Raw genomic sequence first — 18,033 nt, 5'->3', positions numbered from 1 at the left:
TTAAAAGAAAATTTTGTGCAAACGATATAGATAATAGGAGATAATCATATATTTGCTATTTTCTAAATGAGTCCTTTCCCTTTTTTTAATTTTTGAAAATGATAATCATTGGGTATTTAAAAAATACCTTAGTAAGTTTACATCGACAGTTTTTTTATAATGTAGCAATTTAGTTTTTTTTGACTTTCTGATAATACAAAAGCATACTGTGGATTTTTTCAAGTCTTCATGTTTTGATGGTCATTTAAGTATCCCTTACTGAATTAACATTTACTGTCCTTCACCCAAAAGGGAGAATTGTACAGTGACAATTTTGAGAAATTAGCTATTTTCATTTGTCAGGTTAGAATGTGTAATAAAATATTTTGGAGAAATTATTAAATGGTATTGCTGTTCAAGGACTTTATTTTTCCTACAGTTTATTGTTTGAATAAATTTGTCATTGTTTGGTTTTTATTTTCTTAACCAAAACCAATAATAAATGTCTGCGACCTTTGCTGCTTATTATATCAGTTAACTTTATGGAACATGTTGAGCTTCAGCCTCTCTGGAATTTATAGAGTTGAAGACAGAGTAAATTCAGTTTATAATCTGTTAGTAAAGCTTTTCTTGAAATAATGAAATGAGTCATTGCAAGTATATGTTATTAATTGGTATATTACCAATCTTAGAGTAAAATAATGTCATCTTTACCCTGAAAAAAGTAATATTACTGACATTTTAAATATTAAAATGATTCCACCAGTATTGCCTTTCTTGCTTCTTTAAATGAATGTTGATGTGTTTGCATATTAAATATAATTGTGTTCTAGGTTAACTTCTCAGCCTGGTGCTACATTACCAAACGGACATAGTAGCTTATGTGAGTATTCTGTTATGAAACTGGTTAGTATTGAAATTCTTACTCATGTTGTTAGTAAGTGTTAAAGTGGGGTAAAATTTACTAGTATGTTCAGCATATAGTTGGAAATGACTGGATTTCCATGCCATACTGAATACTTATGTAATTGTTAAATGTTGAGAAATCAGTACAAATGAAGTTATTTAAATTACTATGACAGATTATAAATAGTTATCAAAATTTTAAGTTATTGGATATTAAAACCATTTAAGAGGTTATGTTAAATTTTTATAGTCTTTTAAAAGTAATTTTTGATGTATCTTTTTTTCTTTTCATATTCTGTACTTTGAAATGTAAATCTCTCTCTTCTTATAGCCCTTCGAAGCCATCCCCTTCGAGGGGAAAAGAAGGGAGATGGGGACCTTTCTTGTATAAATGGTGACATGGAAGTCAGAAAAAGTTGTCGTTCCAGGAAAAACAGATTTGAAAGCGTGAACCAGAGTTTGTTATTTGATCAACTAGTAAATAGGTATGAATGCTTATAAGCAGTTTAATTTAATTTATTTATTTGATTTATCAGATTTTAAAATTTTAAAATCAGATTTCAGATTTCAAAAAAAATCATTTTTAAGCTAGTTATGTTTTAAAAAATAACTTAAGCACTGACTTAGTAATAAATGCAATTATTTTGAATTTAATTTGAATTAATAGTGGTTAGCAGTGATTATCAGTTTCTAGTCCATTTACTGGATTTAGTAGTTTATGTGATAGTTAAATTTTTCTCATCCTTTTAAAGTTTATGCATAAATAATATAAAAAATAATTTTATTCTCTTTACTGTTATAGTCCTTTAATATTTGCTCATTAACAATTTGTTTCTGACAATTTTCAAGCAACATTAATTTCCATTGTTGATGTGTAGTAAGTATACTTTTCTTTAGTCAAGATTTTGAATTAATGGTCTTTTGAGACTGGGTATATGGGAAACAGTGAATGAGACTAGCAGATTGCTCAGTATCTCCATGCAATGAAATTTTACTCTTCTCAGATGATAAATTATCCTACTTAATCCTTGCAGTGATCAAGAGAGAGGGGAGGTCAGTGTAATCCCTGTTTTATAAGGGAGGAAATTATATTCTATACTGGTAATGTCAAATTCAAGTATTAGTTATTATTTGTTAAGTACTTTGATCATTATCTGGACAACACAGTAAGTGGTATATAAATGTGTTTAAAAGATAAAATGTGGTAATGTGAGCCTGTATTTCATGGAGGTCAGTGTTTTCTAATTTTTAAAATTACCTGTTCAGTTAACCTTAATGTAGGTTTTAAACTTCTTTTAACTAGGCTTCATGCCAAGTGTGGAGCCCAACATAGGTCTTGAACTCACGACCCTGAGATCAAGACCTGAGCTGAAATCAAGTCAGATGCTTTACTAACTGAGCCAGACAGGTGCCCCTGGCTTTAACTTTTTTTTTTTTTGCCTTCCTCCCTGCTAGCTTTAAACCTTTTTTTTTTTTTTTTTTTAAGATTTTATTTATTTATTTGACAGAGATCACAAGTAGGCAGAGAGGCAGGCAGAGAGAGAGGGGGAAGCAGGCTCTCTGCTAAGCAGAGAGCCTGATGCGGGCATAATCAGTGTCCTTGGATTATACCCTAAACTGAAGGCAGAGGCTTTAACCCACTGAGCCACCCGGGCGCCCCTAGCTTTAAACTTTTTACAGATTCTTTATCATAAATTTTCTTAACACCATCTTCAAATAAAAATATTGAAATTTTTTTTCTTTGTCTTAGATTTGGTAGTTAGTTATTTATAGTGGCATTGTGGAGTTAAATATTTGGAGTATTACAGATTTTATTTTTAAAGCAATCTTGACACTCAACATAGGGCTTGAACTTAAAGCCCTAAGATCAAGAATCGCATGCTCTACTGACTGAGCCAGCCAGGTGCCCCAAATATTTGGAGTATTATAAACAAATGTTCTGTTTCATAAGTTTTATTATAGCAATTATATTAAGGTAAAAGATGTTCTGGATTTTGGGGGGCATTATCTTCTTTTATTTATTTTTTCTTATCATAGCACATATGGGGCATTATCTTCTGATGGATGGTGATTCAGAAAGTTATTTAATTGGGTTCCTCGTACAGTTACATATCAGATAATTATGCTTTGATGAAGAGCTCTTTCACATGTCTGACACATTTTGTGGTTTTATTCTGTGATTGTAGTACTGCTGAAGCTGTACTACAGGAAATGGACAACATTAACATCAGACGGAATCGTCGGTCAGGAGAAGTAGAAAGACTTAGAATGTGGACTGATACAGAATTTGTGAGTATATTAACTTTAACAACCTTGGCAAATATTTTGTTTTTTTGGTTGCAGAATTCAAAGGGAGGATGAGCAGTATTTGGATTTTCTTGAATTAACAGATTTGTTCCTTTCTTTTTTCCACTTTAGTTAGGGATTTGATGTTTTCTTCTGTCCTTACTCTACTTCCCACAGCCTTCCCCAAAAGATCCTCCATGCTTTTGTCAGAAGAATCATCTTAACAGTACCACTTTGGGGTCGCCTGGGTGGCTCAGGGTTAAGCCTCTGCCTTCGGCTCAGGTCATGATCTCAGGGTCCTGGGATCGAGCCCCTCTCGGGCTCCCTGCTCAGCAGGGAGCCTGCTTCCCACCTCTGTCTCTCTGCTTGCCTCTCTGCCCACTTGTGATCTCTCTCTGTCAAATAAATGGATGAAATCTTTTTTTTTTTTTTGGGGGGGGGGTTCAAAGATTTTATTTATTTATTTGACAGAGATCACAAGTAGGCAGAGAGGCAGGCAGAGAGAGAGGAGGAAGCAGGCTCCCCGCTGATCAGAGAGCCCGATGCGGGGCTTGATCCCAGGACCCTGAGATCATGACCTGAGCTGAAGGCAGAGGCTTTAATCCACTGAGCCACCCAGGCGCCCCTGAATGGATGAAATCTTAAAAAAAAAAAAAAAGTACCACTCTGATTGTTAACTCTGCTGATTTGAACCTTTAATGTTCTTTTTATTGTGTACTGAATTAATTAAAAACACCTTGACCTTCATAATCTGGTTTCAGCTTTATCTTCTCACACACCATTGCCCAGATATAAACAAATCATTCTTGTTCCTTTATCCTTAACCAGTGGTAATAGTTCTGGTTAGGGACTGCTGCAATCCTACCTTTATTTCAAGGTTCACCTCAAATGCTGCCTCCCTTCCCTTTCCTTAGCAACAAGAGGATCATCTCTCTGAATTCTGTGGTACATTGTACCTTTCTTTATGGCATTTAGTTTGTTTTATAGTTACCTGTGACTTGTCTTATTCCATCCTACTAGGCTGTAATTTGCTTCAGGGAGAAAGTATGTTCATGGCATTGGAGTTTTAAATTTTCAAATATTTTATACGTTTGTTTTATTTTTCCTTTTGTCCCTTGCATTTATTGAATTCAGGAACCTCCATTTTTTCATGAATCTGTGCCTTCAAATAGGTGCTTAGTAAATTTCAAGAGTGGTCATATACCATTGGGTTAATGGTATTTATGGATAGGAATAAAATCCACGTTAATTGACAGCTTTCTCTCTTTAAAAGGAAAACATGGATATGTATTCAAGAGTGAAAAGGCGAAGAAAATCACTGAGAAGAAATAGTTATGGGATACAGAATCATCATGAGGTCTCCACTGAGGGTGAAGAAGAAGGTTTGTAAAGTACCTTATGAAGTAAATACTACAAAGTTGAGGTGGGAGGGAGGAAGCATGTGTGAAGTAATAATATGCATAATATTGCTGGGTGGGTGATTTTTGGCTTTAGAGGTCTATATTGTATAATTTGGAATAATTTTTATTTGGCATTCTGAGTTTTTACCTTCCCTTGGAAAAATGCCTTTAATACTATCGCCATTATGTAATTTATTAGTAGTCCTCCCGTGACCTAATCTGGTGTGACATTTGCTATGGACTGATTTGTTGTTAGGTGAGGCCTCTTTTGTGTTTCGATAGATAGCTTCTAACTGGAAGCCTCTGTCCATAGTCACTTTCTGTCTATATCCTCTGAATCTCTGATTATTTGGGTCCCAAATTTAGTTATGGACCGAGAAGTAAATAGTGACGTCCTGAGAAAGAGGGCCTGCTACTGTTAGTGGAATAGGTTGTACTACTCTTTTCTGAGGCTTGTCTGGGTTCTGAACTGAAGAACCCTGGCTGAATTTTTAGGGTTGGAGCTGGGAACACGATGGAAGTAGCTTTGCCCCAAAGATTATAAATCAGTGACTGGTAAGTACACCTATAGAATTCAATTCTGTAGGTGTTAATTTTTATTGAAATGGATTTTCAGAAGATTCCATGTATTGTAAATATAGGATAGTTGTATTTTACCAGGAAATCTTACCAGTTCCTATTATTTGTATAGCTTAGATGGAGAAGATGGGTTTTTTTTCTCAAATTTTCTAATATATTGTTAGCGAGTTTTGAAGAGCTGATATTTCTAACGAAGGTACTTTATTGAGCAAATATTATTGTTGTTACAGCTAGAACCTCTATATTGCTTCCTTTGGAGAAAATCAGTATAGGTGAGACAGATTTATAATGTGACTTTTGCCTTTTCATTAACTGAACACCTTTGTTGAGTTTTCAAAGTAGATTTGCCATGTATAGAATTTCTTCCTACAGTATTGTTGTGCAGGTGTTTCTCAAAATGTAATATTTTTTGAGGATTTAAAGAGACTTGAGTATAAGTAATTCATTTAGAGAATAATATTGTATCTACTGATTTTCTCTAGACCTTAATAATAAAAATTTTTGTAAACTTGGAATAAGCTTTTAGATGTCATTATTAAAATATGAAGTCCTTTGCATTTTTAGTCTCCTATTTCATTCAATATTACTGGTGGTTTTAAAATTTTTCCTGTTCCTTAATATGGTTGTGTTGTGTTGACAATTCCTGTGGTTAAAAAGTTAATCACAAAGTATATTGTATTTGGGGGCCATAAGCCAGTAAATTTTTATCAGAGTTTAATTTAATTTATTATTATTTTTAAAAGATTTTATTTTTAAATAATGTCTACACCCAACATGGGGCTTGAATTCAAAAACCTGAGATCAAGAGTTACATGCTCTACTAACTGAGCCAGCCAGGCACCCCACCTCAGACTTTTATTTTAAACTGTAACTTTGGGTTCCCCAGGTCACTCAGTTTGTTAAGCATTTGCCTTAGGCTTAGGTCACGATCCTGGAGTCATGGGATCGAGCCCCGTATTGGGCTCCCTGCTGAGCAGGGAGTCTGCTTCTTTCTCTGCCCCTTATCCTGCTCCTGTGCTCTCTCGCTCTCTCAAATAAATAAATATAATTAAAAAGTATATATATATATACATATATATAATAAATAGTGTTTTGGCTGTAACTATGGTATGACATCTATCTGCAGTTTATTTTTTTTTTAAGATTTTATTTTTTTGAGAGAGAGAGACAAAGAGAATGAGACTGAGAGCATGAGCAGGGAGGAGAGGGAGAAGCAGGCTCCCCATGGAGCAGGGAGCCCAAAGTGGGGCTCAATCCCAGGACCCTGAGATTACGAACTGAGATGAAGGTAGACGCTTTACCTACTGAGCCACCCAGGTGTCCCCAGCCAAAGCACTTTTAAAAAATAAACTTTGAGGATTTATGTACATTATAATTTATTTTTTAAGTGTATAGTTAGGCAAATCATAAAGTGATCACTTATGTCAAGAAATAAACCATTAACAACCCAGAAATAGGCTTCATAATCCCTCACAATTCCTACCTGCATTTTCCTACCAAAATAGAACTAATTTGTGTTTATCTGTCGTCAGCAGGCCTAACAAACCATTATACTGCCAACAAAAATTGCTCTTGCTGTAACATTAGTAATTATCTTGTAAGCATATTTTTTTGAACTACCAAGTGGTATTTGGATACTAACCTTATTCACTGGTGGATAACTGGCCATTAAATGAAGTTTGATCCAGTCAAATTTTGATTTATCTTCTATTACTGTTTTATATGACCAAAGATCATAAGTATACCTAGGTTATTTAGCAGAGAGCTATATTATTTGTAGGAAAGGCATTTTAAAAAAATACCTATCTAGGTTGATTTTTAATTGTATTGATATATGCTGTATCATAAAATGTTGACACTTTAAAATGTCAACTGTGCTGAGAGTAAAAGACAAAATATAAATAAATACTCATTTCTAGAGTGAACCAGTCCTTGTGGATTAAAACAATGATTCTTTTCTTTCATGTGGGGGAAACTAGAATCTCAAGAGGAGGATGGAGATATAGAAGTTGAAGAGGCAGAAGGAGAAGAAAATGATAGACCGTATAATTTGAGACAAAGGAAAACAGTGGATCGATACCAAGCACCTCCAATAGGTAAGAGATGCTAAAGAAACTTCTTTTGTAGTTGGGCAGCTTATTCTGCTTCACCTCTTTAAAAAAATTAGTGCTGCTGAATTTAAAGATTTTATTTTTAAGTGATCGCTACATCCCATGTGGGGCTTGAATTCACAACCCCAAGAGTTGCAGGCTTTACCAGCTTAGCCAGCCAGGCACCTCCAGTTTTGCTGAATTTAGAAGAATGGAATCTCTTGTAGTTCCATTTATCTTTTTTTTTTCTTTTAAATATTTTATTTTTATTATTTATTTGACAGACAGAGATCACAAGCAGGCAGAGAAGCAGGCAGAGAGAGGAGGAAGCAGGCTCCCTGCTGAGCAGAGAGCCCAATGTGGGGCTCTATCCCAGGACCCTGGGATCATGACCTGAGCTAAAGGCAGAGGCTTTAACCCACTGAGCCACCCAGGGGCCCCTATATTTATAGGGATTATGCAGTCATCACCACTGTCTAATTCCAGGACATTTTATTATTTCTTCACTTTCATACCCTCAGACCTTGGCAACCACTAATGTACTATCTGTCTATAGATTTGCCTTTATGTGACCTTTTGTGTCTAACTTGTTTCACATAGCATAATGTTTTTAAGGAAGGACTGAGATATTTATATGAGATAGTTATACTCAGATTATTTTTTTTTATTTAAAGATTTTATTTATTTGAGAGAGAGAGAGCACGAGTGGAGTGAGGAGTAGAGGGAGAAGCAGACTCCCTGCTCAGTAGAGAGCCTGATGTGGGACTCCATCCTGGGGCTCTGGGATTATGCTTAAATCCCGGAGTCCCATGATTAAAAGTGAGCCATCGAGGCACCCCAAAACTTAAACTCTTATGCTTTAAAATGATGATTGAATCTCTGGAAGGGATGGGTCAGAGTTCTCTTACTAGAGGCTTGCCTCTAGTTGATGCAGATTGCTATGCAGACATTACACCAGGTAGGAGTCACTGTCACAGATAGCCCTGTTGATAATGGGGGAGATATGTAAAGATAGAAAAAAGATTGTGAACCATTTTTATAGATAAAAGAAATCTTTATTGGGCTATAATTGAAATGCAGTGTACTGCAAGTACACATATTTAATACGTACAGTTTGGCAAATTGGTTATACCTTAGGTACGTACCTATGAAACTGTCATTACCATCAAGATACTGAACATGTTTATCAACCCCCCAAATTATCTTGTTGCCTGTTTGTAATCTGTTTTTAACCTTCTGGAACCATCTCCATCCCAGTCCTCAAGAAGGCACTGATTTCATCTGCTTTCTTTAACCGTAGATGAGTTCACATTTTCTTGAATTTTATGTACAATATATACTCTTTTTTGTCCAACTTCTTTCACTCAGCATAATTTTAAGACTCATCCATGTTGTTGAAAATTACACCAGTGTGTTTCTTTTTATTACCAAATAGCATTCCATTGTATGGATATATCATAATTTGTTTATTCATTCATTTGTGGATGAACATTTAGATTGTTGACATTTTTAGTGTTTTGCTGTTACAAATTTGTTATGAACATTCATGTGCAAGTCTTTGGACATATTGTTTCATTTTTCATAAACACTGAGGAGTAGAATGGTTGGGTTTGTTATTAGGTTTATGTTTAATGTGCTAAGAAATTGCCAGACTGTTTTCCAGAGTGATTGTACCACTTACATTCTCCCTAAGAGTACATGAGAGTCCAGTTGCACCATTCTGTTGCCCTATACTTGGTATGGTCCGTTTTTGAAATTAATTTTAATACATATTTACTGTAGTTTAAATGTCCATTTCCCAAGTGATGTTGAGCATCTTTATGTGCTACTTTGCCAGCATTATCGCTGGTGAAATGTCTGTTCATATCTCTTGCCCATTTTTTCAGTTGAGTTGTTTATTTTTTCAGTGCTGAATTTTAAGAGTCCTATGTATTTTGGCAATCAGTTCTTTATCAGATACATGATTTGCAAATATTTTCTTTGTGTGTAACTTGTTTCCTTTAATTTCTTGATAGTGTCTTTCAAAGAGCTGAATTTGTAATTTTGATGAATTCCAATATATTAAGTTTTTTAATGGATTAAGCTTTTGGTGTGGTATCCAAAACAATCTTTGTTTAACCCCAGATGATGAAGATTTAATTTAACATCTTTGTAGAAAGTTTGTTTGCAACTTATGCTATTACCTGCTACAAAGTTTTTATTTTTGCTGTACTCCTTCTAGATAGCATTTGGAACTTGAACACATAAGACTCACTTCTATTCAGAAAGCTAACAGAAGTAATTTCTATTCCTTTAATACATCAGTTTATCAATTTATCATTAGTTATTTCTTTGCTCTCTTTTTTTCTTTTTCTTTAAGTACCGGCTCATCAAAAAAAGAGGGAAAACACACTGTTTGATATTCACAGATCTCCAGCAAGAAGAAGCCATATCAGGTATGTGTTGTTGGTTTTCAAAAGAGGAAAAATTTATATCAGTTATTTAGATATATTCTTTAAATAATACATTACGAAATGTCTTATAATTAGAATATAGGTATTGATGGTGTTGGTAATGTCAATGAGGAACTAAATGGTATCTTTCTTTAATTAAGGACTAGTAGTTATTATCTTACATGTGACTCTTCTCTTCCTGGTTCAGTTTGCTTGGAATAGTTACTGTTTTAACAATTATGTTCTCTACAGCTACATAGCTCTTTGGTGATCTCTTAGTAGAGTTGAATCTAAACAACTCACATTGCTTTCACTGGAAACAGTGGTTCAGTTAGTCTTTCCTGTTTTTCCCCTTTTCCCCTTTCTTTCTTTTTTTTAAAAGATTTTATTTATTTGAGACAGAGAGAGAGAGAGCGCGCACGTTAGCCAGTGCACACATGAGTAGGGGAGGGTTGGCACAGAGTAAGAGGGAGAAGCAGACTCCCTGCTGAGCAGGAAGCCTGATTCAGGGCTCCATCCCAGACCCAGAGATCATGACCTGAGCTGAAGGCAGATGCTTAACCCACTGAGCCACCCAGGCACCCATTATTGGCCATTTTTATATCTTCTTTGTAAAGATTTCTGCTTAAACTTCTGCCCTCTTAAAATGAAGTTGTTTGCCTTCTTACTGAATTTTAAATTTTAAAAATATATTCTAAACATAAATCTTTTATCACATGTACATATTACAAGTGTTTGCTCCATCGTTTGACTTGGCTATTTGTTCTCAAAATTATGTGTTTTGAAGAGCAAATATTTAAAAATTTTTTTAAATGAATTTTTTTTTAAAGATTTTATTTATTTATTTGAGAGAGAGACAGTGGGAGAGAGCATGAGTGAGGAGAAGGTCAGAGGGAGACGCAGACTCCCCATGGAGCTGGGAGCCCGATGCGGGAAAAATAGTATAGGTTTCCCTTAAACCTCTTACCCAGTTTGTTGTTGTTGAATATTTTATTTACTTATTTATTTGACAGAGAGAGAGAGACGCAGTGAGAGAGGGAACACAAGCAGGGGGAGTGCGAGAGGGAGAAGCAGGGAGCACAGTGCGGGGCTTGATCCCAGGACCCTGGCATCATGACCTGAGTCGAAAGCAGACTCTTAACAACTGAGCCACCCAGGCGCCCCCCTCTTACCCAATTTTTGTCATTGCTAACATGTTGTGGCATGTTAATAAAACTAAAAAGTGATATTGGTACATAACTACTTACCAACCTTCAAGGTTTATTTGGATTTTAATAGTTTTTTCATTAATGTTCCTTTTCTGCTGCAGAATACAAATGAGGGTATCACCATATTACATATAGTTGTCATGTCTCCACAGTCTCCTCTGGTCTGTGATAGATTTTTGTCTTCCTTATTTTTCATGATCTTGATAATCTTGATGAATCCTGTACCTGTATCTTTTTTTTTTTTAATTTAAGATTTTATTTATTTATTTGTCAAAGAGAGAAAGAGCACAAGAAAGGGGAAGGGCAGGCAGAGAGAGGAAATAGGCTCCCTGCTGAGCAGGAGACTGATGCAGAACTTGGTCTCAGGACCCTGGGATCATGACTTGAGCTGAAGACAGATGCTCAACCGACTGAGCCACCCAGGCTTCCCACTGTCCCTGTATCTTGTGAAATGTCCCCCAGTATGTCTAATCATGTTTTTCTCTAGGTGAGACTGGGGTTAGGATTTTTGGAAAGATTACCCAGGAGGAAAAGGATCCTTCTTGTTGTATCACATCAAGGGGAAAATTATATCCATATGACATCACTGATAATGTTAAGTTAACCTTTATAACTTGGTTAGAGTTGTGTTTGCCATATTTCTCCACTGTAAAGGCACTGTTTTTCCATTTCCATATTTTTTTTTAATATAAACAAATTACTAAGTCTTGCACACCTTCAAGGAAAGGTAGTGGTTTGGAAATTAAGCTCTATCTCTTACAGGGGGAGTGTCTACCTGTATTACTTAAAATTCTTTTGTAAGACATTGGCATCCTCCCCTTAAAAATATTTATTCAGTCATTTATATTAGTATGGATGTGTCCTTATTTGTTTTATACTTTGGGTTATAATGAAATGTTATTTTGTTGCTCAAATTGTACCTGCTTTAGCCATTGTGTCCCTTTTACATGCCTCCATTGTTTTGTTTTTTGAGTACTTCCTTATTTTCTGTCATTACAACATGCTCCAGGCTCATCGTAAACACTCTGTGCCCCAGCTCTAGGATAAGCCACCTCACTAAGGATCCCTGTTTTCTTTTATTGGAGAATAATATTTAGAAGCCAGTATCTAGATACTATGTATGTTTGTACATAGGACCCTCTTGTAGATAGCTAGGTAATCTTACGTATGTACACTAACCTATGTATACAGACACATTTATAATTGTTTCTGTACCCATCTTTATATTAAGCTAAACATGAGTTCTTACTGAAGTGGGCCACTCTAATCCACTGTCACAGAGTTTATTCTCATCTTTCTTGTTTATCTTGTAACTTTCAGACATTGAGAGGCCTGACTCCTACTATCTACATCTCTTATTGGTTGTTTCAAATTTATATGAAGATCATAATATCCATTTTTTTAAAAAGATTTTTATTTATTTATTTGACAGACAGAGATCACAAGTAGGCAGAGAGGCAGGCAGAGAGAGAGGAAGGGAAGCTGGCTTCCCACTGAGCAGAGAGTCCGATGAGGGGCTCGATCCCAGGACTCTGGGATCATGACCCGAGCTGAAGGCAGAGGCCTTAACCCACTGAGCCACCAAGGTGCCCCAGAATATCCATTTTTTTAAAATTTATTTATTCACTTGACAGAGAGAGAGATCACAAGTAGATAGAGAGGCAGGCAGGGAGAGAGGGAGAAGCAGGCTCCCCACCAAGCAGAGAGCCTGATGTAGGGCTCGATCCCAGGACCCCGAGATCATGACCTGAGCTGAAGGCAGAGGCGCCGCAACCCACTGAGCCACCCAGGTGCCCCTGAAGGCAGACTCTTAACCAACAATCACCAGGTGCCCTTAGTTTGGATATTTTAGGTCCTTTGCATTTTCACTTAAATGTTGTAATCAGCTTGTTAATTCATTTCTTTCTTTTCTTTTAAAAAAGTTTAATTAATTAATTATGATCCCAGGACCCTGGGATCATGACCTGAGCTGAAGGCAGCTGCTTAATGACTGAGCCACCCAGGTGTCCCCAACATTTATTTTATTTTATTTTATTTTTTTTAGAGAGAGCACATGCACGTGTGTGCATGTGAGTGGGGGAGGATGGGCAGAGGGAGAGAGAATCTTAAGCAGATTTCAAGCTCAGTGTGAGCCCCATGCAGTATTCGATCTCAGAACCCTGAAATCATGAGCTGAGGCAAAATCAAGAGTCCGATGCTTAACCTACTGAGCTGCCCAGGTGCCCTTCTTTTTTTTTTTTTTTTTTTTTTTTTTTAAAGAGTAGTCTCTACATGCACTGTGGGGCTTAAATTCCCAATCTGAGGTCAAGAGTCCAGTACTGGGGAAGCTGAGTGGCTCAGTGGGTTAAGCTTCTGCCTTGGGCTCAGGTCATGATCTCAGGGTCCTGAGCTCAAGCCCCAAATTGGGCTCTCTGCTGGGCAGGGAGCCTGCTTCTCCCCCTCTCTCTGCCTGCCTCTCTGCCTACTTGTGATCGATCTCTCTCTCTCTATCTCTGTGTCAAATCAATCAATCAATCGAACAATCTTAAAAAAAAAAAAAAAGAGTCCGGTGCTCCTCTGACTTAACCAACCAGGCACTCCTGTTAATTCCTGCAGTAAAAGCCTGCTGGGATTTTGTTTGGATTATATTAAAACTGTAGGTCAGTATGGAGAGAATCGATATTGTAATAATTTTTAGTTTGCAAGCCAATAAACATGTTATGTCATCTCATTTAGTTAAGTCTTTTGAAATTTCTCTCAGCAGTGATTTGTAGTTTATATTGTAGAGGTTTATCATGTCTTAAAATTTATTTTTAAATATTTCCTATTTTATGCTTCAGTGGAATTGCTTTTAAAAATTGTTTTCAGGATGCCTGGGTGGCTTAGTTGGGTAAGTGTCTGCCTTCAGCTCAGATTCATGATCCCAGGGTCCTGGGATGGAGTCCCACATTGTATCATAGTCCATTTTCAGCAGCGGTCTGCTTCTCCCTCTGCCTGCCACTCCCCCTGCTTGTGCGCTCTCTCTCTCTGACGAATATATAAACAAAATCTGTAAAAAATATATATATTTAAAAAAAACCCTGCTTTCTAGGGGTACCTGGCTGGCTCAGTCAGAGGAGCATGTGACTCTTGATTTTGGGGTCGTGAGTTCAAGCCTTACCTTGGGTGTAGAGATTACTTAAATGAATAAATAAAAGCTTAAAAAAAAACTGTTAAAAAAAGAAAAACTACTTTCTAATTGTTGGCTACTAAGATTTAAAAATAGAATTGTTTTGTCTGTTAACTTTGTATCCTATGACCTTAGCAAATTTTGTTTTTGGTTCTAGTAGTTGTTTTGTAGATTACTGAGCATTTTCTGTATAAACCATATTGTCTGCAAGTAGAGACAGTTTCAGTCTCTTTGAGTTTTATTTCTTTCCTATTGTAATGATTAGGGTCCTCTGTACAGTGGTGAATAGAAGTTCTGAGAGTGGGTATTTTTGTGTCATACCTGTTTTTGGGGAAACGTTCACTATTTCTCCAGTAAGTAGGATATTAGCTGGACGATGTTTATTTGTTTTGTTTTAAGATTTGATTTATTTATTCGAGATGTGAGAGAGAGTACAAGAGGGGAGGTGGGGCAGAGTGAAAGGGAGAAGCAGGCTCCCCAGGTCCTGGGATCAAGCCCCGAGTGAGGCTCTCTGCTCAGCTAGGGAGCCTGCTTCTCTCTTCCCCTCTGTCTGCTACTCCCCCTGCTTGTGCTCACTCTCTCTCTCAAATATATAAATAAAATCTTAAAAAAAAAAAAAAAAACCTTAAAAAAATTGAAATAGGGGCACCTGAGTGGGTCAGTGGGTTAAGTCTCTGCCTTGGGCTCAGGTTATGATCTCAAGGTCCTGGGATCGGGACCCATATCTGGCTCTCTACTCAGCAGGGAGCCTGCTTCCCCCTCTCTCTCTGCCTACTTGTGATTTCTCTCTGTCAAATAAATAGATGGAGTCTTAAAAAAAAATTAAAATAAAAAGTAAAAAGGATGAGTAGAATGGAGAGAAGTAGATGTTTGTATCCTAACCTTAACAGTAAGGTGTGAACTATGTGGAATTTAGGAAACAAAAGAAATGAACAAAATAAAAGAGATAAACCAAAAGATAGACTCTTAATGATAGAGAATAAACAGATTGTTTCCAGAGGGCAAGGTGTGGGGGGATGGGTGAAATAGGTAAAGGGGATTAATGTACACTTAGCTGGATGAGCACTCAGTAATATATAGAATTATTTAAAAATTTTTTTTAATGATTTTATTTATTTATTTGTAAGAGAGAGAGAGAGCACAAGTAGGGAGAGCAGCCAGAGGGAGAAGCAGGCTCCCTATTGAGCAGGGAGCCAATGCAGGGGTTGATCCCAGGACTCTGGGATCATGACCTGAACAAAAGGAAGACGCTTAACAACTGAGCCACCCAGGCGTCCCTGTTTTACTTTAAATTTTTAAGATTTTATTTGTGAGTAATCTCTACACCCAATGTGGGACTCAAACTCACAACCCTGAGATCAAGACTTGTATGCTCTACTGATTGAGCCAGCCGGGTGCCCCTCTATCTTTTTGTATTGCTTGGACTGATAACATTTGTATTTTTTCTGTGACACTTACTAAATCTTACTTGATTAATTTATTAGGTTAATTCTAAAAGTCAAAAACCAGTTAATAGCTTTTACATTTCTTTGAATAATTACAATGTTTTTCATTGTAGAGCCAAGTTGGGTGTTAGGATTAAATTTTGTTTTTGAAAATATTGTATTTATATATTTGAGAGCAAGAGAGCAGGGGGAGGAGCAGAGGGGGAAGAAGAGGGAGAGGTAAGAATCCCAGCCAGACCCCGCACTGAGTGCAGAGCCAGATGGAGCTCAATCCCACATGATCTCCCACAAGATCATGACCCCAGCCAAAACCAACCAAAAGTCAGCTGCTCAGCCAACTGAACCACCCCATGCTGCTTTTTTTTTTAAGTTTAAGTAATCTCTGTACCCCCCATGGGGCTCGAACTCAGGACCCTGAGATCAAGACTTCCATGCTCTTCAGACTGAGCCAGCCAGGTGCCCCAACAGTGTATTTTTTTTTTTAACATTTATTTTTTTTTTATTTTAAGATTTTATTTATTTGACACAGAGAGAAAGATCACAAGTAGGCAGAGAGGCAGGCAGAGAGAGAAGGAAACAGGTTCCCTGCTGAGCAGAGAGCCTGATGCGGGGCTCGATCCCAGAACCCTGGGACCATGACCTGAGCCGAAGGCAGAGGCTTAACCCACTGCCAACAGTGTATTTTTAAAAACCATTTGCTGCTGTAATGATTTTAAGAATTTTACTCTCTTTAATAGGAGAAAGAAGCATGCCATTCATAGTAGTGACACAACTTCTTCTGATGAAGAACGCTTTGAAAGGAGGAAATCAAAAAGCATGGCAAGAGCAAGAAATAGGTTAGTAAATCTATTTTTGTTATATACATTATAGAAAAAAGGAAGAATAGTCCTTTTTTGAATGGGATTCTTATCTGCACTAGCACTTTGCTAACACGGATATTCAATACATATTTTAGACTAGAGTAATGCACTGACTTGGTTTTTAGTTAGTAATTCTTAAAGTAGAAATCTAATCTTGGGAAACGTCTCATAAATTGTTTATTGTGTAACTACTCGCTGGAATGCAGGAACGTAGAGGAGGAAGAACCAAGGGGAAGAGGTCAGCAACTATGGTAGTATTTCCTTGGTACCTTTCCTGTAATCCAGATCCATTTAATGAGGCTGATTTTAGGTGTTCATAGTGATTACAGCACTCAGAGTAAGATTTGGTTTCTGTGGGTTTTGTGTTTTTGTTTTTTTTTTTTAAGATTTTATTTATATAATTATTTGAGGGAGAACATGAGAAAGGGAGATCTTGAGTAAGGGGAGATAGGCAGAGAGAGAGGGAAAAACAGACTTCTTGTTGAGCAGGGAGCCTAATGCAGGGCTGATTCCAGGACCCTGAGATCATGACTCAAGATCATGACCCAAGATCATGACCATCACTTAACTGACTGAGCCACCCAGGGGCCCCTGATTTGATTTCTAATAAAATTGTCTCAGGAGCCCTTCCATTTTATTGGAAAATTCGTTTTGTTTTGGTTCAGTGAGTGCCATCTGGTAGTCTTTGCCTACCTAGGGTAAATGACTGTTTATTATGTGGCTCACAAAAACCTCAGGAGTTTTCACTGGGTAAGAGAACCAGTATTTTGTCTAATAAGTAATTAGAATGTCAAATGAAAATTTTTTCTTTAAAACTTGAGTTAATTTTCTAGCTTATATTTATACTAGTAGAGATAAATTATATTTCGAAAACATGTTTAGCAAAGTATTTCTATAATTTGGCATTATATATCTATTGTAGAAATACCAAATTTTCAGTTAGTTGGTCTTGGAAACAAATTTGGATTGGTGTAGATTTTATGCTGAAAATAATTCCTCATGTGGATGATGGAAATAAAATGTAAGAGAAGACAAAAAAATCTAAGTTTATTATTTTTTTTAATTTCAAAATTTTTAAAAAGAGATTTTATTATTTTTCAGAGAATATAAGAGCACATGAGGGTCAGAGGCAGGATCCCTGCTGAGCAGGGAGCCCGAGGCAGGGCTCGATTACAGGACCCTTGGGATCATGACTTGAGCCAAAGGCAGACACTTAACCTACTGAGCCACTCAGGTGGCCCAAAATCTAAGTTTAAATAAAACAATTTAATGCCTTTTTAATGTGAACTATTCTGATACTTGGTTTGGAAGTATTTTTTTTTTGGAAATATATTTTTAATGCTAAGTTAGGATTCAGAAATGTGAGTGAAAAGTACATTCGTTATAGAAACTATACTTCTGGGGCACCTGGGGGTGCTCAGTGGGTTAAAAGCCTCTGCTTTCAGCTCAGGTCATGATCCCGGGGTCCTGGGATCGAGCCCCGCATCGGGCTCTCTACTCAGCCGGGAGCCTGCTTCCGCCTCTCTCTCTGCCTGTCTCTCAGCCTACTTGTGATCTCTGTCAAATAAATAAATAAAATCTTAAAAAAAAAAAGAAACTATACTTCTTTTGAGGTTTTTATGTCATTTTTTTGGTTTTTATACAAGATAAAAAGAGGAAGTAGATTATATTTTCTTTTTTTTTATTTTAATTTTTTTTTT

The 18,033-nt window shown here is 36.6% G+C and overlaps 1 protein-coding gene across 2 annotated transcripts in view; it reads left to right on the top strand.

The window, feature by feature from the left end:
• The window catches only part of ATAD2B (ATPase family AAA domain containing 2B), a 152,980-nt gene that overhangs the window by 28,885 nt on the left and 106,062 nt on the right, over nt 1–18,033 (top strand). For both annotated transcript variants that reach the window (XM_032866927.1, XM_032866926.1), the window contains exons 3-9: nt 813–862; nt 1,217–1,370; nt 3,072–3,174; nt 4,445–4,553; nt 7,130–7,246; nt 9,600–9,675; nt 16,211–16,309. In XM_032866927.1, coding sequence (XP_032722818.1) covers nt 813–862; nt 1,217–1,370; nt 3,072–3,174; nt 4,445–4,553; nt 7,130–7,246; nt 9,600–9,675; nt 16,211–16,309 — 708 coding nt within the window. The remainder of the gene's footprint in view (nt 1–812; nt 863–1,216; nt 1,371–3,071; nt 3,175–4,444; nt 4,554–7,129; nt 7,247–9,599; nt 9,676–16,210; nt 16,310–18,033) is intronic.

This window comes from Lontra canadensis, unplaced genomic scaffold (assembly GCF_010015895.1).
Source record: "Lontra canadensis isolate GAN:19392208 unplaced genomic scaffold, GSC_riverotter_1.0 scaffold32, whole genome shotgun sequence".
Taxonomy (NCBI): Eukaryota; Metazoa; Chordata; class Mammalia; order Carnivora; family Mustelidae; genus Lontra; species Lontra canadensis.
The sequence above is the reverse complement of the archived record's forward strand: the minus strand, read 5'-3'. Positions and strand labels throughout refer to the sequence as shown.